The 22,994-nt window shown below is 38.9% G+C and overlaps 1 protein-coding gene, 1 long non-coding RNA gene and 3 other non-coding genes across 6 annotated transcripts in view; 2 read left to right on the top strand and 3 right to left on the bottom strand.

Annotated features, from left to right (window-relative positions):
• The window catches only part of LOC144065962 (uncharacterized), a 174,673-nt gene that overhangs the window by 146,593 nt on the left and 5,086 nt on the right, over window positions 1–22,994 (bottom strand). The gene's annotated exons all lie outside the window — the stretch shown is intronic.
• LOC144065893 (uncharacterized) lies at window positions 8,242–11,040 on the top strand. 2 transcript variants are annotated; one of them, XM_077589119.1, is made up of 3 exons: window positions 8,242–9,350; window positions 9,520–10,023; window positions 10,387–11,040. In XM_077589119.1, the coding sequence occupies exons 1-3, from the start codon at window positions 8,360–8,362 to the stop codon at window positions 10,503–10,505; spliced, it is 1,614 nt and encodes a 537-aa protein (XP_077445245.1). In that variant the 5' UTR covers window positions 8,242–8,359; the 3' UTR covers window positions 10,506–11,040. The 2 variants fall into 2 exon arrangements, with proteins under 2 accessions (XP_077445245.1, XP_077445244.1); XM_077589118.1 differs by having other exon boundaries at window positions 9,520–11,039.
• Window positions 15,692–15,803, bottom strand: LOC144066422 (U5 spliceosomal RNA). Its single transcript, XR_013297587.1, has one exon. It is a non-coding gene; the product is annotated as a U5 spliceosomal RNA (small nuclear RNA).
• Window positions 16,781–16,971, bottom strand: LOC144066393 (U2 spliceosomal RNA). The gene has a single exon (XR_013297565.1). It is a non-coding gene; the product is annotated as a U2 spliceosomal RNA (small nuclear RNA).
• Window positions 18,782–18,863, top strand: trnal-uag (transfer RNA leucine (anticodon UAG)). The gene has a single exon. It is a non-coding gene; the product is annotated as a tRNA-Leu (tRNA).

The following is a 22,994-nucleotide window of genomic DNA, read 5'->3' as shown; positions in this document are numbered from 1 at the left end:
ATCTCAAAAGGTGTTAATCTCGAGCTAGTTCTACCAGTTGTTTTGCCATGTTTTGCACTATGCTGTTTGAAAAATGAGCTCCATTGTCACTCCAGATGATTCTGGAGATCCCACGTTCTTTACAGATCAATAAAATAACAAATTAAACAGTTCCTACAAAAATTTTAAAATAGGTATTTATACCTCTTCACCATACCTCCCCCCTGTTGAGACATTTATGGCTCAATTATGGAATACATTTTTGGTAGGCACGGTAGGCCTTTAGCTTTGTACAGTTCGTCTGCTGACTGTTCTTGAGATCGGCTCAGTTTTGTTGTTGTGTATGCTGCTGTGTTCTGTCGTTGTCTTTAACACGTGCTTAACATCCATCATTATGTTTGTGAAAATTTAAATACCTTATCAGTCAAAATTAAACATACTAGTTGATATTCTATTTTGAACACTGTTTCCTTGTTAAGATCAAAACCCATATTTGTTTTTTCCTCTTTCCTACAATTACACAAATTAACTAATCATACTAAAAATAGGAAAAATACAAAAAGCAAACCAGGCTGCTTTCTCCTCAGGAAAACAGCTTTCCCGTTCTCTGTAACAGTTTAGATTCACATCAATTAATATTCAGAAACAAAATGCACACATTTATAATTCTAAATAGAATTGAACCCAGTAAAATGTAACCACCCCTTGTTTGTCAGGGTCAATATTTCTAGCATAATTGTATCTTTTAGAGCAATCAAAGCCCATTACTTTTAAAATGCATACTAATCAAGTCCCAATTCATCTAACAATGTGTAATGCGTTGCATATTAACCTCAGTGTTTTTTAATTCAAAATATCCCAATCTAGTAGTCTTATTATCAAATGTAACATTCCATTGTCTTCGGAGTTTGCCAATCATCTCCTATGAATCTTTCTTAATCAATATTTTTCAATAGTCAGGCATAAAATTAAATTCTAGTTACATTTCTATCCATTGTAGTTTCTCTTTTCTCTCTAATTGTTTACTTCAAAAATATGTAAGAAGATCTAGTCACAATTGTTTACTTTAACTAACTGTAAGAAGGTGTAGTCTCAATTGAAACGCTTTTTTATATGGAGACAATAAAACAAATATAAAAAGTTCCTTATGGTTTACAGCATTGCTCCCCGAGCAATAATCTTTCCAATCAATATTGGAGTGCTTGCCATTTTATCTGATTACGTCAAAAATGTATCTTACCTGCCTCCTCATACGCTTCAACTGAGAGAACCTTCTTACAGAGCACAAAATGGATCCGCTATTTTCATGTCTGCTGGTTTGGTCAGGAACATTTGCACTCTCATCCCGGGTTGCTCATCATGTTTCCTGTTGAGAAATGCAATCTCCCTCTGCCAACCCAAAATTAATGCGTTTCTTTAAAGTTTTTTCTTTTATGCAGACATATGATTAGCCTCATCCTCCAGTTCCAATCGTGTAGTTAATAATGGCGTTTGGTACATTCCACTAAATTAGATTTCCATTTTTTTTTTTTTTTTTTTCTCGGAACGAAATATGGAAACTTTTGTCAATTCAGTCAATTATTCTGTTAACACAATTTGGATGCCATTATCACAATAAATCAATAGTACTTTGGAATTTGGTATCAAGCACTGTCTTTTCAGTGCTCCTAAATTTTGCATAGCAGATTTGTTTCTCCACTTCAAATTTCACGTTTGGAGCACTGCTGCTTTTACCATTAAAATTTCATTTGACTAAACAATTTTCCATAATTTTCATCAAAATTTGATTTCAAATTTCTAAATCATTTTCCACCTTGATATCTGATTGATTATATCTTGATGGTCGGCCAATTAGAAACACAAAAAGACAACACAAACAACCATTCATTTACACTCATTTTCAAAAATCAGTGGTCTGCAATTTTTCATCACTGGTGAAGAGCCATCCCCAGTCTGGGGCTTCTTGGCAGCTAACCACCTTTTTGCTGTGCTATCAGCCTAATCATTCTCAAAAGAAATAGGTTAATGTTGTTTGGTTGACATCAACTGTTTGATGCTAATGCAATTAATATTCTAATAGTCATTAATATGAACCACGCTAAAGCATATTCCACCTGTTGATGGGCAAAACAAGGAATGTCTTTCTGTGCACCGAAAAACATTTCATGCCTCTTCCGTCCTAGGGAAATCATGCCTATCCTAAATTAATTATTTTATCTAAATTTACCTAATAATTTGGATAAATGCCGTTTCTGCATTGTTTTCATGTTTGATATCATGAATAATTTGGATGATTCTTAATACTTAAGTCTAAATCGCAAATCACTCTCATATTTCTAAAACCCAATAGTTAAAGGCTGAATTCCTATCCGCTCTAAGAAGGCAGTTTTATTTAAAATAAGAGCCATTTTCTGTGCTCACTATTACCTCAATTACAATTTAGGGAAAATAACCTTTCACTAGGCATTTCCTAATATAAATTTTAGTGTTTAATAAAAGACCCATAATGTTTTCACTAATATATCATAACACTATCAACTATCTCTGTCTCTCTTGTGGTAGTCTTTCCTGCCCTTTGTTTTTGGTGTGAAGGGAGCAGTAAGCTGTATGGGCGCCCCCCCCCCCCCCCCAGCCCCCCTCTCCTTTTGTTTGCAAAGAGTGTTTAGCTTGAGGGGTGTCCGCATCTGTGAAGGGGGGGCTTCACCACCTTTTTTATCTATCTATTCCCCTTACTTTTGTTAACCATTTGTTTTGCTACCTCCTGTTCTAGTCGTGCGCTATCATGTCGTCGCTGTGCGCGAGGAGGGTTGCCCCCGCATTCCCTGGCTATGTGGCCCTCTTTGCCGCACGACCAGCAGGCCCCCTTTCCCCCCCCCTCGTCGTCGTGCTCCCCGCTTGCGTGTGGAGCCTCGCACGAGGAGAGCTGAATAGGGACCACTGTTTTTTAACAGGCCTAATATAGTTATCTCTTCTTCTCTTTTTTGTTTAGCTACTTTCTCACCCTCTTCTATTTGCCCTGCTATTCGCAACCACGCTTTGGTTTGATCATAACCTTGTTTTTGCATTTTACTTCGTTTTTTGTTACACGATTCTTCGATTTTTTGTTGTAATTCACGGATATCTTTTATTATTAGTCTACCGGTGAACCCATATTTTTTTACCCAATAACGCAAGGATTCCACCGCGTCGGGATCCTCTCTATGGACTATCTTCCAGTCTTTAGACGCGAGTTCCGAGAGGAATTCCTCTTTTTTACTTGTTTTACTCTGTACTTTACCCATTTTTGAATAAAATTTAGTCCCAGTGGGTCTTTGCACCTATAGTGCACTAACACTGGGTTTAGACAACAGGATGGCGATAAATTCCTTTAGTGGTAGACTCACTTCAACCTTTTCAGGCGGAGTCTCATGTCTACATACATCCACTAAAGGTCGACATTTGTCTCCTGTTGTTTGATATGAGATACAAATCACCAAATGGTAAAATGTATTTCCATACACACTTTTTTACACGTTCACTCCTTTTAATTCACTTCTTTATTTCTCTTTAACCAGGACTCTATCCTTTTTTTCACTTTTCATTCAATACACCCAGAACTCCACTATCCGTCACAGATTTTTCCTATTCAATACATCCTGGACTTCGCTTTCCTTTACAGAATTTAATTAGTCTGCTAAAACTAAGGGTGTCTGTCCGCCTGCGAAAGTTTGTTGTTTGAATTTGACCTCTGTACGCATGTGGAAGTTTTGTTGCTTGAATTTTTTTACCTGATAGGGCCTAGGATTCTCAGGGTTTTCTTTAATAAGGACTCCGCTATCCTTTACAGAGTTTAATTAGTCTTTTCCAACTAAGGGGGTCTGTCACGCCATGGATTTCACGGATTTAGTTTTACAGAGTTTAATTAGTCTTTTTCAACTAAGGGGGTCTGTTACGCCATGGATTTCATCATTCATTCCTTTTTTCTCATTCATTCCTTTTTAAAATAAAATTTACTCACGATTCTCTGCGTCCTCGGTATCCCTTCAACCTTTGGACCCCAGCCCGTAAGGAAGAAACAGTCCTGGAAAAGGATCTTTATGCTGTGGCCACAGACTTTTCTGGATCTTGCTCACCCGCTGGGATCGTCCGGTATCTTGGAATCCGGCTCGAAGGACCAATTAAATGTTAGGTTTAAACACCAGACATTTGTTTCACCAACCTGAAAAGAAGGAAATCACAGAGAATTTTAGTTAACTTTATTTAAAAAATGAGAGGTTCAGAGACTGTCCCTGTCACAGTCCTCCAAAAAACACTCTGAAGAAAATCTCCCCTCGCCAAGTCTCTTATTGTGTTTTGGGAGTGTCCAAGTTACAGGAAGTTTCAAGCTGATCAAAGGAGAGAGAGATCTCTCCCAGTTACAAAAGGTTCTTTGATCATGACCATATGCCCCTTCAAGATAACATCTTTATAGTCTTCTTCCCGATATCTTGCAACCCTCACAAAACAGACAAACAGACCCCCTGGGGTAGTTCCTCTTTGATGAATAAGCTGAAACTTTCCCCAGGGAGTCAAGACATCCCCAATTCTATTAACTAACATTTCAACAGTCATACCAGAATCAGGATAACTTATATAAAATAATTCCAACACAAAAACAACTGTCTCAACTGTTTTGAACAATTGTATAAGCTTAACCGAATAACATGATAAAGGTTATAAAAACAACTGTCACAACAATCTGTTTTTATCGGAACACCTGCGTAAGAATTTGCACAATAAGCATAAAAAGTGACCCGAGCGGATCGTAAATCAAAACAACGGCATTAGAATTTGCACCAATAAGCATAATAATTTCTTTATAAGGTAAACAGAGCAACAGTATATTTGAACAATAATGCGAGTATTCTCGGAAGTTTGTTTCGATTTATCGCCATCTGCAGGATTCCGAGACAAAGCAGTTTAAGAGTCCTTGTAGATCAGGGGTCTCGAACTCAATTTACCTGGGGGCCGCTAGAGGCCGAGTCTGGGTGAGACTGGGCCGCATCAGGATTTCCACAAGAAAAGCACTGATAAAACTTTCCAACGTTATCAAATATCTTTATTTTTTAACAAAAAATAATGAATTAAATAAATTAACTTAAAGATGAATAAAAAATAAATCAATCATTAATATAAAACCAAATAATACTAATGAGCATACAGTAGATATACACTGGCTGGCTAAGTAGAGAAAATGAATTATTTTTATTCCGTTTCAAATGTCTGTATTAACAGCTCTTTAACCTTTAACTTTCTGAACTTGAATGGAACATTGAACATGAAATATTCTGAACATGGCTTCTTTTGCCTACTCCTTGCTGCTAGAGACCTGGCAGCGCTTCTTCTCACATAGTCACATTTGGCTTGAGGGAGGAAGCAGTGGAGACCCTCAGTAGAGCTTGAAGATGCTCATCAGTAAGTCTGGACCTGTACTTGGACTTATTGAAGTTCAAGGTGGAGAAGAGCTTCTCACACAAGTATGTGCTCCCAAAAAGGCACATGGTCCGCTTGAACCTTCGGGAAAGTTCAGGGAAGCTGGGGGTCAACTCTCTCAAAAATTGCCCAAGCTTGTCTGCTTCTCCACTCACCTCCCTGAACTTGGCTTTGAGTGCAGAGTTGCACTGCAGGTCAATGAGCTCCATTTGAAGCTCAGGAGGGGCATCTTGCACATCAAAGGAGAAGGGGTCCGCAAAAATTTGAAATGTGGCTTTGTGTGTCTTGAAGTCTGCAAATCTGTGATCAAATTCCTCCTGTAGCTTCGAAATGGCCTCAACATACTTCTCACCACTGAATGGTGTGCCTGCATCCACGAGAGCCTTGCATGCTGGGAAATGGCAAAGGTTTGTCTGAGAGAGCTGGGCTTTCCATAACACAAGTTTAGTGCAGAATGCTCTCACGTTGTCATAGGCAGCACTGACAAGTTGCCCCTGGCCTTGTAGCTTCTTGTTCAGTACATTAAGCTCATGTGTGATATCAACAAGAAAAGCCAAGTCCATGAGCCATTTGGGATCACTTAGCACAGGATCAATCAACTCACAAACGGCGTAGCTAGCTTTGACTGCTGCATTACTGTCTTTGGTAGCCTTCTTGAAGAGATCCTGTTGCCTCAGAAGACGTGTTTTAAGACTGGCAACCTGGTTGGCTCTCTCATCTCCCTGGTATTTTTCGTACTCCTCAGCATGTCTCATAGTACAATTACGTTTCAAATTGTATTCCTTGTGCACCGCAACTTTTTCAGTGTAAATGAGACACGCCGGGGTGCCCCTGTGTTCAACAAAGAAATATTGCACTCCCCACTTTTCTTGAAACTGTCTGTGCTCATCACCGACCTTTCTCTTCACGGCAGGCTTTGAAAGAGACATCTCTGGGGCTCCGTAATATGTTTTTCCACTTGGAATGAGTCTCGGGTTGATCTTTCACATTCAGTCGCGCGGGTTTGTGGCGCATGTGCACTTTTGCTCTCCGTTTCAATCGCGGAGATGGCTACAGACACTGACACAGGCTGGATCACGGATCATAGCGCCTCATTCAGTTCTATGCTGAGAGCAGCGGAGGAGTGTGCGCGCCGAGCGGAGTGATCGGCCTCACGGCTTCTCCTCCGCCCAGCTGATTGGAGGAATGAATGAGTGAGTGAGCGAGGCACTGGACAGCCCGGCCGATGTCCCGCCCTCCAGAGCCGTATACCTCACCGTGATTGGTTCATTCAGCTCCGAACCAAAGTTCCCTCTAATTTTTTGTTGGTCTGAGCAGAAAGACAACCTCCCTGAGCGCACTGAGTACCAGTGTGAGCGACATCATTGGTACTCGGATGATTCGCCTAAAGACGTTTCGCCGACGGACGTTTGACAGACGGGCAGGTCGCCGAATGGACGTTCCACCGAACGTTCATTCGGCCGAACGGAGGTTTCACCGAAACGGGATTCGAACGCTCGCCCCGCCGGATCGTGTGTGTACAAGTTTTTCAACCTCGGCCCGCGGGCCATATACGGCCCGTTAGGATTTTTAATCCGGCCCGCCGCCGGTGTTGTCCAAATTATAGTAAAAATCAATGTTCGTCTACCATCAATGGCAGTCCGGGAATAAGCACTCTTGGGCAGGCAGATGTAGCAGAACCGAGCCGTAAAATGACAGCAATCGGGTCAAATCCATCCTAAAACAGCATTTAATGATTAAATACAAATACTGGATGATATCGCGATGGAGGCAAAAAAACGTCTATAGACGTCCATTCGCCAAACGGCTCAAAATGCTCTCAAATTTGGTCAAATCCAGCTGAAAACAGCGTTTAATGATTAAATACAAATACTAGTATTTGTATTTGATTTGGGGGAGCTCAAAATACTAGTATTTGTATTTAATCATTAAACTAACAAATACTAGTACGACCTGTCCGTCTGTCAAACGTCCGTCGGCGAAACGTCTTTAGGCGAATCATCCGGTCACGACATCATCATTGCTCGCTATCGGCACACCAGTATCACACCTGCCACAAGCAGGTGCATGTCAATGTTCCCTCTAATTTTTCATGTAAAACATGCTGTAAAACAAGAAAAACATGAGTGGACAGAGCTACTGCCACTGGCTGCCACTTAAACGGCGCCATCATGGGGAAAGGGGTAAAAAAAAAATAAATAAAAAAAAAAAAAATTAAAAAAAAAAAATCGATCTTTCATATTAAGACGGGGGCCGCAAATTATCGTCCCGCGGGCCGCAGTTGGCCCGCGGGCCGCAAGTTTGAGACCCCTGATTTACAATGAAGGGAAGTTTAAAAATACACACAAGAACCCACACTGGTGAAAAACATTTTCATGCTCAATTTGTGGTCAATATTTTCCGCATCAGCAATATTTAAAATCTCACACAAGAATCCATACTGGTGAAAAACCATTTACCTGCTCATAAAATTATGCGATTAAAAAAATTACATTACTTATTTTTGCATCACTCGAACCGGAAGCTGTTCGGTGACATTAGGTCAGCGTGAAAAATTAGATTTTGGAATAATTTTGGAGGTTTATGTGATGAATAACAATAAATGAAAAGGATAAAATATGTTAAATAATCAACATAATCTGAATGTCACCACTATTTTGTCTTTAAATTGTGTACCGGATGACTGGATCAAACCTAAAACGTGACTTTTCTGGCATACATTATTGCAAAATAATCAACCATGCTGTGATAATAAACTTGTAAAATTAAGAAAAAAAAATTGCCCATTTTTGGCTACATGTAGTGATACATATTATTTTTTGTCTTTGCAGGCTTCAGGGAAAATCTAAGTCCTGATGGGCAAGAGTTTGTTGGCCTTAAAGAGCTCCCCCAAATCAAAGAGGAGGAGCCAGGGTTCCCTCAACAACAAATGAGAGAAGAGCAACTTCCAATCCAAAAGGAGGAAGATGATGTCACCTGGTCACCTGGTGAGGCCTTGACTAGGCAAGATGATCTGGGCGAGGCCAGTGGAGGGGCGGAGCTTGCAAACACCTCATCATGGCCCCAATTTAAAGAGGAGGAGCCAGAGTTCTCTCAACAGTGCAAAAGAGAAGAGCAACATCCAATCAAAAACGAGGAATGTGTCAAATGGTCAACTGGTGAGCCTTTCAAGAGTGAAGATGATCTGGGCATGGCCAGTGGGGGAGCGGAGCCTCTGAACGGCAGCTCAATGGAAGGATGGCGAGCAGAAAATTTAATTGCTCCTTTGTCAGATGGCAACGACTTGCTTTTTGACGATGATGATGTTGAAGGTGTTAAGAAAAATCCCAGTGGCGACAAACTCTGCAAATGCTTTCAGTGTGGGAAAACTTTTAGGCAAAAGTCTTCTTTGAAAACACATATGAGGAGCCACACTGGGGAGAAACTCTTATCATGTACAGTTTGTGGTAAAACATTTACACACAAGGGAAAATTTAAAATGCACAGAAGAACACACACTGCTGAAAAACCATTTTCGTGTTCAGTTTGCGGTAAAGCCTTTTCTCAAAATGAATCCTTAAAAACCCACACAAGAACCCACACAGGTGAAAAGCCATTTTCGTGTTCAGTTTGTGGTCAAAGATTCACACAGAAGGGACACTTAATTATTCATGCAAGAACACACACTGGTGAAAAACCATTTTCGTGTTCAGTTTGTGGTCAGACATTTGCAAACAAGGATAAATTAAATATTCACACCCGAACCCACACTGGTGAAAAACCATTTTCATGCTCAGTTTGTGGTCAAGGATTCACAGACAAGGGAAACTTAAAAAACCACACAACAACCCACACAGGTGAAAAACCATTTTCGTGTTCAGTTTGTGGTCAAAGATTCACACGAAAGGAAAACTTAAAAACCCACACAAGAACCCACACAGGTGAAAAGCCATTTTCGTGTTCAGTTTGCGCTAAAGCCTTTTCTCAAAAGCATGATTTACAAATACACACAAGAACCCACACTGGTGAAAAAAACATTTTTGTGTTCAGTTTGTGGTCAAACATTCAAACACAAGGAAAGCTTAAAAACCCACACAAGAACCCACACAGGTGAAAAGCCATTTTCGTGTTCAGTTTGTGGTCGAAGATTCTTACACAAGAAAAGCTTAAAAACCCACACAAGATCCCACATTGGTGAAAAACCATTTTCGTGCTCATTTTGTAGTCAAACATTCACAAATAAGGCAAACTTAAAAACCCACACAAGAACCCACACAGGTGAAAAGCCATTTTCGTGTTCAGATTGTGGTCAAGGATTCACACAGAAGGGACACTTAATTAGTCATGCAAGAACACACACTGGTGAAAAACCATTTTTGTGTTCAGTTTGTGGTCAAGGATTCACACAGAAGGGACATTTAATTGGTCATGCAAGAACACACACTGGTGAAAAACCATTTTCATGCTCAGTTTGTTGTCAAGGATTCACAGACAAGGGAAACTTAAAAGCCCACACAAGAACCCACACAGGTGAAAAACCATTTTCGTGTTCAGTTTGTGGTCAAAGATTCACACGGAATGGAAGATTAATTAGTCATGTAAGAACACACACAGGTGAAAAGCCATTTTCCTGTTCAGTTTGCGGTAAAGCCTTTTCTCAAAATGATTCCTTAAAAATCCACATAAGAACCCACACCACTGGTGAAAAACCATTTTTGTGTTCAGTTTGTGGTCGAAGATTCACACGGAAGGGACATTTAAATAGTCATGCAAGAACACACACAGGTGAAAAACCATTTTCGTGCTCATTTTGTAGTCAAACATTCACATATAAGGCAAACTTAAAATCCCACACAAGAACCCACACAGGTGAAAAGCCATTTTTGTGTTCAGTTTGTGGTCAAAGATTCACACATAAGGGAACCTTAATTAGTCATGCAAGAACACACACAGGTGAAAAACCATTTTCGTGTTCAGTTTGTGGTCAAACATTTTCCCGAAGGAGAAACTTAAAAGAACACTTATTAACCCATACTGGAGAACAATGTTTTCCTGCTCAGTCTGTGGCCACAGATTCGCTACAACAGCCCAATTAAAAAGCTTTACAATTCAAAAACCTTTTCCAGGCGTAGTTAATGTTCCAACATTTTCACATAAGGGAACCTGAAAAGAAGACTTAACAACCCACACAGGAAAAAAGCCTTTTTTTGCTCAATTTGTAACAGGAATATCTTAAAAACACAATTACCCACATCGGTCAGAAACCCTTTTCCTGCTCAACTTCTTGCCAGAGATTTATTTAGTCCCAAGGATAGACTTAAAAGACACGTGTTGTGTTAAGCAGTGAGTGGCCAATGACAGCTTTGCTTGCTTTATCAATTTCGGTATGAAATATCATTGTTATCGAAGTATAATTGTGTTTTGCATTCTGAAAATCTTGTTTACAGTTTTTAATGTGTAATATCGATCCACACGATTCAAGTGCAGTAGTACCTTAAGATACGAGTTTACTGCGGGATCGAGCTAGTATGTCAATTTACTCGTATCTCAAGTCAATTCTTCCCATAGAAATCAACAAAAACAAATTAATCCATTTCCATCCTAAAAAAAAACACCAAAATTGGTTCTAATTTACCACCGACTCACAATAGGGAACCATCTGGTATCAATGTTCCCTCTAATTTTTCGTTGGTCTGAGCAGAAAGTCAACCTCCCTGAGCGCACTGAGTACCAGTGTGAGCGACATCATCGGTACTCGGATGATTCGCCTAAAGACGTTTCGCCGACGGACGTTTGACAGACGGGCAGGTCGCCGAATGGACGTTCCGCCGAACGTTCATTCGGCCGAACGGAGGTTTCGCCGAAACGGGATTCGCGCGCTCGCCCCGCCCCCGGATCGTGTGTGTACAAGTTTTTCAACCTCGGCCCGCGGGCCATATACGGCCCGTTAGGATTTTTAATCCGGCCCGCCGCCGGTGTTGTCCAAATTATAGTAAAAATCAATGTTAGTCTACCATCAATGGCAGCCCGGGAATAAGCACTCTTGGGCGGGCAGATGTAGCAGAACCGAGCCGTAAAATGACAGCAATCGGGTCAAATCCACCCTAAAACAGCGTTTAATGATTAAATACAAATACTGGAGCTCTTTGGACATTAGAACCGAGCCCAGGGAAGTGAATTCCTCGGTAAAATGTCGCGATGATGTCGCGATGGAGGCAAAAAAATGTCCATATACGTCCATTCGCCAAACGGCTCAAAATGCTCTCAAATTCGGTCAAATCCAGCTGAAAACAGCATTTAATGATTAAATACAAATACTAGTATTTGTATTTAATCATTAAACTACCAAATACTAGTATTTGTATTTAATCATTAAACTAACAAATACTAGTATTTGAATTTAATCATTAAACGCTGTTTGAACGAACGTTCATTCGGCGACCTGTCCGTCTGTCAAACGTCCGTCGGCGAAACGTCTTTAGGCGAATCATCCGGTCACGACATCATCATTGCTCGCTGTGGGCACACCAGTATCACACCTGCCACAAGCAGGTGCATGTCAATGTTCCCTCTAAAACATGCTGTAAAACACGAAAAACATAAGTGGACAGAGCTACTGCCACTGGCTGCCGCTTAAACGGCACCATCATGAAGAAAGGGGTTAAAAAAAAAAAAAAAAAAAAAAAAAAAAAAAAAAAACAATTCCGTTTTTTTTTTTTTACTGCGCGCCATAGGATTGCTGCTGCGCAGAGAAGACGAGAGTAGTGCGCAATTGCGCACGCGCGCAGCTTAGAGGGAACAGTGTCTGGTATGTTCATATCTCAAATTTGTCTCGTATCTCAAGGCAAAATATTTGCTCAGAATATTCCTCGTATCTCAAATTTCTTGTATGTTGGAACACTTGTATGTCAAGGTATTACTGTATAAGAAAAGTGAGTGTCGTTGAAGATTTTATTTACTTACGAAATGATAGAGCCTAAATTAGGGAATTACAAAGTGAATAATAAATAATGTGATCTAAATATGGAAAATATGTGTTCACAGTTAAAGACGTGCCTAAGAAATTTGAAAAGTTGCAGTTTTTGTCTATTGAATTTGCTAGCATATTGAGTGTTATTCAAACATGATACATTTTAATGAAAATAATTGATATATTGAATTTAGGATCTAAGAAACATTAGTAGAAATATGGTGTGAAAGACAATTAATTTGCTGAAAATCAATAAATTAGTACAATGTCCTTATACTTTTGTCATATTAGAAGATGAATCACGTTTTTAAACCGATTTAACGTGATATCTTTGGTAGTTCCAATAAAGCTCTCTTTTTGGTGAAAAATACTTTTTGGGTCTTTTTGTTGACAAAATCAGCCTTCCAAATTCAAAGGTGACAAAAAAAGAGAAGCGTTATTTGCTAAGATTTAAAACTAAGAGGAAAATGAATACATTAATTTGAACAATTTGACAAATTAATATGTAAAAGATTGTTTTCTTTCTACAGGTGTTAAAATACGGAAACTTCATGTCTGAAATTAACGGTAAATTATTTTTATCTTTTTGATGTTGAAGGGGATGATTGGCAGAAATGTAACTAGATTTTTCTTTTATGTGTAACTATTGGAAAAACTGAGTAAGAAAGATTTATAGGAGATGATAAATGAACTACAAAGGGAATGTAATGTTAAATGTTTGCAAAAAACTACTAGATTGGGGTATTATTCATTTTAAACAACTGCGCGATACACGTTATTGAATGAATTTGGAGTTCTTGATTTGCATGCATTTTATGTGGCTTAATTGCTGTAAAGCAGTGGTCACCAAACTACGGCCCGCGGGCCGGATACGGCCCTTCAGCACATTTGGCCCGGCCCTCTGAACAATACCAGAGACGCTATCGGATTTTTTTCCTATTTGGCCTTGAAGACTGGGACGTTTTAATCTTGTGTTTGGTTCATTGCACCCCCGCTTAGCCCACAAATCATCAAAGTGAAGTGGGGCTTCACATTGCTTCTTTGGTGACACGCGTGGGGAGAGTGTTTCCATTTGATGCACGTGGGCACGTCCACCGGTGCATGTGCGAGCAGTGTTACCGAGACATCTGGACGATCGCAGGAGAGGGCGGAGCCCTGGGACCATCGCAGACTATTCAAGCATATAAAAACGGCAACCTGTTTGAGAATTGTTCTTTTTGACCCACAGCGGTGGAGGGGAGCATCTCTGAATTGGATTTATATATTAGGAATAAATATCTTCTATGAAGAACCCAGAGAGAGTAATTTAGTTATTATTTATTTCCTAAATAGTTTTATTTATTTCCTGTTTTTTCAGTGAAGAACTCAGAGGGTTATTTAGTTATTATTTGTTCCCTAACTATTTTTCTGTAAAGAACCTGGAAAAGGTTATTTGGTTTTGTGGCTTTCTGGAAAACAATAAAAAATTTAAGCTCCCCTACGATCGTCACACTTTTTCTGTTACAAACTGACACCGGCCCCCCATCAGAGAAGGGAAAATGTATGTGGCCCTCACAGGAAAAAGTTTGGGGACCCCTGCTGTAAAGGGTACAGGCTTAATATATTAATCCTTGCGAACAGGGGGGAGATGGTGGTTCAATTCTATTTAAAAATATGCATGTATTCATTTGTTTCTGAATGTGAATGTAACTATTGCAGGGAACGAGAGCCCTTTTTTGTGTGCCAGGCCGGAGAGGTGTTTTTTTTTTTAACTCCTGTGAATAATCCAGCTTGGTTTCCCATTTGTATTTTTTTCCTTTTTTTTAGGTTACCCAGGCTTTCTATTGTTTTGGAATCAAGTCTACCTTATGTTCACTTGTGAGAAGTAAGTAAAGTTTGTATATGGAGGAAGCCAGTCTAGCTATTTATTACAGTACAGTAATACCTCGACATACGAGCAATTTGCTATACGAGTAAAATTTCTAGCAAATATATATCTTGAGATATGAGACAAATTTTGATATACGAGCATACAGCGGACCCGAGAGGCTGCTCATAAGAACTTCATGCGTACTGTCTTTCCCGTCGCAAGGCCCTCGTGTAATGTCTCCACGAGCACTGGCCGAAGCGTTGCATTTTTTCAGTGTTTTTTTCCCGTTAGCCAATGCGAATGGCGGAGGAGTTTGCTCGATAATACGAGAGGAGTATAATACTTCTCGTTGGCAAATGGTCCTGTGTTATCCTATTGTGAGGACATTTGTGTGCATCATTTTGGGAATATTTTGAAGGGAAGACAAAATTAAACAACTGTCAATATTGACTGGCAAATAGAGCCAACCCGGGAGAAGAAAGGTATCAAATGTCAAACAAAATTAGAATTAAGTTTAGTGTTAGGTTCGATTAAACTTATTTTTGAGTGTGTCTGCATCGTAATCCAAGTTCATTTAAATTTGTTTGTTATGTTACGAGCGTGTTGCCGTGCAAAAAGTATCTGTCTAATTTTACTACTATTAAACACATTTTAGTACTATTAAACCACTAGCTATTTGTTACTTTGTTGACAGATGGCAAATTAGAACAAATAAAAATGTTTTTCCAATACAATATCCTGTTTTTGGTGTTTTTTTAGAGGCTTGGAATAAACTAATTTTTTTTTAGTTCATGTTAATGGGAAACGTTCTTTCGAGTTACGAGAATATCGACATACGAGCTCAGTCCCGGAACCAATTAAGCTCGTTTTGAGTACGTATCCTACTTGATGATGGAGCCCATCCCCCACACAGTTCCTGTTGTTTTGTTTGGTCGGGTATGCACTCTGCTAGTAACATCTAGTGTTGTGCAGAACATTAATGCAGTCATTAAAAATTTGCATGAAACTGCTAATTGGGAAGTAGAGAGTCAGAATTTTAAATCGTGCGATAATTTTTTGTTCTTAGTTTGTCGAGATAATGATTTTAAACAAACAAAAAAGTCTGAACAAAGGCACAAATCAAAATACAACTACAACAAAATAGCAATTCTCTACAAATCACATTTTTATAATCTCTAACAAAATTATGTTTCGAAAAATTGAAAACCAAATCGAAAGTATTTTTGAAAAAATACAAAGTTAAAAAAGGGAAACGTACACCTGAAAACCGCCTCTTCAGAATTAAATAAATTGAAACACTCAGGAATTAACATCAACATGTACTTATTACTTTTACTTAATTGAACAAAGTCAGATGCTTGAGGACGTAAACAGTCTGCAAAAATTCAAGCAGTGAAATTGCGTGAAAAAAACTTTAACCCAGATTAATATTAAATACATATTTAGTTTTGACAGAGACAGGAAGCTCTGCTCGCACAGAGCATCAAAGACTTGATTGAAAATCTTATTGTTCCTCTCCACGGAAATCTTTAGTAAAAGGCAAAAGATTTGTGCGATTTGAAGAGAAGCAAGAGTTTATTGATGAAGAATTGACAGAACGAACTACGTCTATCTACGCAATAGTAGTTTATTACAGGCTAAAGCACTAAAAACTAGTGTGTGGTTCCAATCCATTGAGCAGCCAATCACATTGCAGAAGCTGTATTATGCAGCCAATCACGTTTCAGCACCTGTATTAGGCAGCCGGGGGATTGGAGAGCGTTGTGATATAATATGATCCAGGGCATACGTGCATCATTTGGTTGTAAATGGGTTGGACTTAATGGTGTAGTGAAATTAGTAATTAAACCAAATGATCCAAAATGGAGGTGTGATTGTGAACCCGAGCCCGTCTCTCTCACTGACTTTTTATTTTTTTTAATAGATGTTTATAACAATGTATAATGAAATGATGTGTTCACTAAACTAACAATACTTGTGATAAAATAAATAATTTGGATTAAACAGGAGTTGCAGAGCCAGGGCATGCTTTGCGCACGTCACGTGAAGGCTGCCTGCCCTCTTAATAATCTTCCCGTCCGCAAATCCGCATCTCTTTTGACCTGGTATCCCCAATATGGGGGAGCAAGAAGTTAAGGATAAACTACAGACAGGAGAAGTGAAATGACAAATGCACCGGTAAAAGTGAGGTGTGGAAAAGCTTCAAATTGATTGTTGAATATGCTACAGAAACTTATGTTGGTTTCGCTGAATGTAGTCAATGTGGCGCTTTGCTTTCATATTACAGCAAAACCTCGACGCTGAGCAGTCATTTAAACAAGCTGTACTGGCAAAAATGATGATTGTCAAACCTATATATTATTATATAAGATGTGAATGTTTATACAGTCTTGTTGAACTTAGATTTTGTTACAAAAGAAAGGCTTTAATTTGTTAATTTTAATCACCCCTCATCCTCATGAATAATATATGAAATTTCAGATTCACTTCTGTCGTTTCAATCATTAAACTTAGGAACTTCAAGAGTTAGTATATGTATTTGGACAAATAGAGGGGTTTGCCTCTCTTATGGAGATACTGCAATACCAGGATGATGCGTGGAGTGGAAGGATCAAGCTCCTATTCCATCACCTAGTCCCAAATATCAATTTAATATATGGTCCCCATTTAGGAGACATAACAGATATTAAACGGATAAGAACAGATACTACACTTGATCTTAGTCAAAAGGCCGAGAAGCGATATTCCTTAAACAGACGCGAAGGACGACTTCATTCCAGATAATTCAACCTAATGTAGTGGAAACACACGTCGGATGTCAATAGTAACATACATTTACATATACAACAAACTACAATGACACACGTTTAGTGTGATAACAGGGGAACTCATCTCATCCCATTTTCTGAACCGCTTTATCCCCATTAGGGTTTGCAGGGGGTGCTGGAGCCAATCCCAGCTGTCTCCGGGCCAGAGGCGGGGGACACCCTGAATCGGTGGCCAGCTGATCGCAGGGCACAAGGAGACGGACAACCATGCACTCTCACACCCATACCTAGGGGCAATTTAGTGTCCAATCAGCCTTCCAGTCATGTTTTTGGAATGTGGGAGGAAACCGGAGTACCCGGAGGAAACCCACACAGGCCCAGGGAGAACATGCAAACTCCACACAGGTGGACGTTACCTGGATTTGAACTCAGGACCCTGGAGCTGTGAAGCTGACGGGCCGCCCTCAAGCTTCCATTCATATGCAATATTTTTCCATCGGAAAACTCGCTTACAACTTCGCTGCACTTGTCATAAAGCGGATTGGACAAGATTGATTTTGTTCTTCCTTTTTCAGACCAACCTGCACAACCCCCCTGGTGGAATTATAATTGTCATAAAAAGGAATTATTAACATTTAGGCATAACGGAATTAGATTGTGTGCAAATATATTATAAAAGGGAGAATTATTTCATTTTATACATTTGCCTGCAATGAAGAATTTGCTTTGCTTTACCATTAAACTTACTTTGCTATATTTGCTTAAAGTAAAATGATGTATAAATGCTGTGCTCCTGATAACCGAAGTTAGACTAAACAAAGAGAAGCCAAACGCCTTGGACTGCTGGGAGTGGACTAAACAAAGATGATCCAGAACACCTTGAACTGCACCTACATCCACCACAGACACCCATAAGACTTCCAGACCTTCATTTGTCACCTCAACGGGAGATTCTTGGCTCCGACTTCCATCGCAGCAAACCCCAAATCTGGCCTTTTGTTGAAATCTTTCGATTCCAAAAGGGGGACTGAAGGGTGCATTTGAAACGTAAGAAAGTTCAGTACCATAAAAACACGTACACCGTGCATCACCATCAGCAAGACTGCTGATAACCACAGCGTCAGCGGCTCCCCAGCTGTCTACAGGGTTGTGTCAGCACGAAGATAACCCTGAGCCTTCCATAGATAAACTCTCTTCTTCCCATCTGGACCCTCAATGAGATAGAAGCCATTATTTGTATCGCATTGACAGTCACATAGCGCTATGTTTATTAAACTCGACGAGTTGTTGTCACATTTCTGCCGGTTGCCATTAATTAGCTCTTAAACCATTTGGACAAACATGCAAGTGATTAACCCTAAGGCAGGGGTCGGGAACCTTTTTGACAGAGAGAGCCATAAATAATTCATATTTTCTAATGTTATTTCTTGAGATCCATTCTCAGAATTGAAAAGTAAAAATACAAGAAGTTTTTTTTTGTCATTTCACCACTTTTAAAGTACAAAAAGTCTCTGAATTCTTTTGACAACATTGTTATGCTGTTGCTAATAAATCAGTCTGAATGAGATCATGCATCCAGAAGAGTAATAAAACACAAAATTATGATTAAAGTGGTGGTAGAGGTAGTATCAACGCCACAGTGACGCTCATATTAGTGCGTTCGGGACTCAGCTCTCTCACCAGTGATTTCCATATTTTACCTCACAGGTTAGTGGAGAGCCATATGCACCCATGGAAAGAGCCACATATGGCTCCCGAGCCATAGGTTCCCTACCCCTGCCCTAAGGTAATGTGGCCGAGCGGTCCAAGGCGCTGGATTTAGGCCCCAGTCTCTCAGGAGGTGTGGGTTCAAATCCCATCACTGCCAACAGTACATGATTATTGTTCTTTCACCAATTTTGTTATACGCAGCTGTGTATGATGACAATAAAGGCTTTTGATTTGACTTTTTGAACAACCAACAGACTTTTACTCTTCAGGCGGTATGGAAGATGAATGAATGATCGTGCAAATTCCTGCTCTACTTGTGAAAAATTCAGGTTACGAAACATCTTCTGGAACCAATTATATTTTCTTAAGTAGATGTAACACTGCATTGGTTTATCATGGTATTAAATTCTTTTATCTTAGATCCATCTAGTGGATGTATAGCACAACCCCAACCAGCACTACTACTACTACTACCACCACCACTACTACTACTACTACCACCACTACTACTACTACTACTACCACTACTACTACTACTACTACCACTACTACTACTACTACTACTACTACTACCACTACCACTACTACTACCATTACTACTACTACTACTACTACTACTACTACTACTACCACTACTACTACTACTACTACCACTACTACTAATACTACTACCACTACTACTACTAATACTACTACCACTACTACTACCAGTACTACTACTGCTACTACCACTTCTACTACTACTACTACCACTACTACTACTACCACTACTACTACTAATACTACTACTACTACCACTACTACTACTACTACTACTACTGCGCCTTAATGTGCATAATATATAAAACCAATTTTAATAAAAGCCATTCTTTGAAGGTGCGGCTTTTATGTTGATATTAGTACACATACACGACACCCTCTGATCTCGCCGCCAGGTGGTCACGTGGTTCACGCCGGCCCAGATAGTTCCAAACACAACCAGCCCTACAGTGTATTTCTAAAGGGACGGAGAGCAACAATTGCCACATTTCATGGTAAAAACACCTGACTTTGTTAAATGAAGTAGTGATAAAGTACCATGTAATATGTCAATTGAATGATCAATTAACACTTGATTATAAACCCACTGCTTAGTTCATGAATGTTTTAACTTATATTACTCTGAAGATGAGATTTTTCTGTAAACAGGTTCCAGATGTTTGCTTCCCATTTTTAACTTTGTATTTTAAAAAAAAATCTATTTGGTATTCAGATTTTCAAAGCATCATTTTGTTAGAGATTATAAAAATATGATTTGTAGAGAAGTGCTATTTTGTTCTAGTTGTATTTTGAGTTGTGCCTTTGTTCAGACCTTTTTTGTTTTGTAGTCACACTAGTGAGACACCTTATTCCTATTCTATTCGTGGTAAAAAAAATCAGGGCACCATGTGACTCCACAGTCCACACTGTTTTCATTAGTACTGTTTCACCAGATTTTATTCACCTATGAAGTTACATGCCTCGATCCTAGGCCTTCCTACATGCCCGGTCAAAAAAAATCACAATTTATTTTACTTGTCTTTTTTTATTACTTTGATACTGCTGAAAAATCTGCTCTGCAGGCATACAAATCTAGAATATACTTTTTACTTCATGCTGATGTAATCAATTGTCACTTTTCATGGGCAATATTTGAAGCAAATGACCAACAATGCAAGGAATTAAATATAATTAAGCAATTATAGATTTTTAATCATTGGAATTAATATTGCAAAATATAACTATAGCTCTATAGCTATCGTAAATTAAGGTGTGTTGTTGGAATTATGTTTAAAAAGTGCCTTCTAAATTATAGACCCCTTCAAGGATTTTTCTAATTTCCATTACTATTTATTTCAAATGTGCAGAAAGTCCAACTCCCTAAAACAAAAGAGCACACACATTTAAAACACATAATAAAAGTAGCTCCCATTTGTCAATACCACAAATCAATTTCACACAAAAACTCAATTCACATATAATAATCCTCTTTAAAAAAAAAAGTAAAACCCAGTAAATACGCTTCCTGTGTTCAATGAGTACTGTTGTGTTCAATAGATTCCGTTTTTCATTGAGTTACTTTAACTTGTACTATTAGAAAACTACTCTTGTTTCTCTTTAAATCAAACAAATCTTTCTTTCACCTTTTAAGATTTCTGTGCATGAGTGTCGAGTGTAGTGTGGCCGAGCGGCCCAAGGTGCTTGATTGAGCTTGAGTCTCTCAGGGGTGTGGGGTCAAATCCCACCACTGCCAATTGATTATTCTGCCAAATTCTGTCATTGACAACTTCAGACCTATTGGATTACATGTATATACCCTGAGCCTTTACCATGCATGCATGGTGCTCTTGCTTTTTGGATGGAATTTGATTTTATACATCCTTTAACTCAGGGGTCCCCAAACTTTTTCCTGTGAGGGCCACATAACTTTTCCCTTCTCCGATGGGGGGCCGGTGTCAGTTTGTAACAGAAAAAGTGTGACGATCGATCGTAGGGGAGCTTACATTTTTTATTGTTTTCCAGAAAGCCACACATAACCAAATAACCCTTTCCAGGTTATTTACAGAAAAAAAGTCAGGAAACAAATAATAACACTATTAATGAAATAAATAATAACTAAATAACCCTCTCTGAGTTCTTCACAGAAAAAACAGGAAATAACACTATTTATGAAATAAATAATAACTAAATAACTCTCTCTGGGTTCTTCATAGAAAAAAAAAAAGCCATGGAACATTAACTTTCTGTTGTGCCATACACAATCTTCTCCCTTTGCAATAATTAAGACTCTGTAAATCACAAGTTATCAAAGAAGCGCATTTTAAAGAAATAATATTAGAAAATTAGCAAGTTCTCAAAGCTGTTTTGAAACCCAAAAGGAAAAGTTTGTTTTTTTCTTTTATTTATATTATTCCCTTAACCGGGATCAACCTATAGATGTAAATTATATGTCTTGATTTTCTCATTTTTAATGAATTTTTGCAATGTTTCCATCAATTCTTTTCTTTTTGTGTTTTAGTACAATAAGTATTTTGTAAAATGTAAAAATAACTATATAAAAATATTTTCTGTTTACCACTTTAATTTTGAACTTAAAAAAATATTTGGTTTCCATTTGAAATGAAAAAGAAATGATTAAAATACATATTCCCTTACTAAGAAAAAAAGCTCAAATAAACATTGTTTTAGATCTATAAAAAATGTAAAATGCAAGGCTTGTCATTCAGTTATTTAAATCCGATTTAAATATATATATATATATATATATATATATATATATATATATATATATATATATATATATATATATACAGTGGTACCTCGTCACACGACCGCTCGACATACAAAATTCTCGTCTCACGGCGGAAATTTCGCTCGAATAATTCGCCCGTCATGCGATCAAAATTTCGTGATGCGACCAAGCTTTTTTGCATATCTTTCGTGTATAACAATATCTACGAGCACTGAACGATTAATTCAGACGAGTTTTTCGTCCTACGCATCGACCAGGAAACGCACAACGCGCATGCGCGGGCAAAAAGAGGGCTTTCTGGGTAATGAAGTATACTCGTGCACACAACGCCGATAGGCAATGGCACTCTTTCTCAGAATGAAACTTCATTACCCACAATCAATACGTGGGTAAGCTCAGCTGTTGCATTTCCTGTTATTTTTATTATCTAATACGAGGAGTATTATATTACTTCTCGTTCGCTGCTCCTAAGAACATCAGCGGCACTGGCTCGCAATTCCCTCTTTGTAATATTTCTGGTCGCAACTCTCTCTCTCTCATAGGCGCTGTTCAAAGCGGTTGCAACCAGAGCCATTTCAACGAGGGAGTTGCGAGCCGGTCTTTATGAGCAGCGAGCGATTGCTAAAATGTACTACAAGACTATTTCTCGTTGGCATTTGTGTGAATCATTTTCGGAATACAGACGCTCCCCTACTTACGAACATACGACTTACGAACAACGGTACATACAAACATGTCTGCAAATTGCGTTTGTCGAAAAATGTTCTTAAGTTCGATTTTGTATTTTTTTCCGAGTAGTGCTTCTTTCCGCCGCTAATACACCTGGCGCTGTGAGGGCTCAGCTCACCCGGCATCTACCTTCTTCGTTGCAATGCGGAAGTGCGTGAACGTATCTCCAGTGCGCAAAGAACCTTTTTCATTTGTATCATTAAATATCTCGTGCATCCATTATTGAATATGGTTGGGAAAAAGCGAAAGGCTTCTATTGAGGGAGTTGCAAGGAAGAGGCAAGCCATT

The sequence above is a fragment of the Stigmatopora argus genome, chromosome 20 (genome assembly GCF_051989625.1).
Source record: "Stigmatopora argus isolate UIUO_Sarg chromosome 20, RoL_Sarg_1.0, whole genome shotgun sequence".
In the NCBI taxonomy this organism is placed as follows: domain Eukaryota; kingdom Metazoa; phylum Chordata; class Actinopteri; order Syngnathiformes; family Syngnathidae; genus Stigmatopora; species Stigmatopora argus.
This window is presented reverse-complemented; position numbering and strand designations above follow the sequence as displayed.

Excerpts from the sequence above, each read along its gene's own strand:
- LOC144065893 (XM_077589118.1), top strand. The coding sequence starts at position 8,360 with ATGAGAGAAGAGCAACTTCCAATCCAAAAGGAGGAAGATGATGTCACC. Across the intron at positions 9,351-9,519 it reads CCACACAAGAACCCACACAG|GTGAAAAGCCATTTTCGTGT; the intron begins GTGAAAAGCCAT and ends GAACCCACACAG.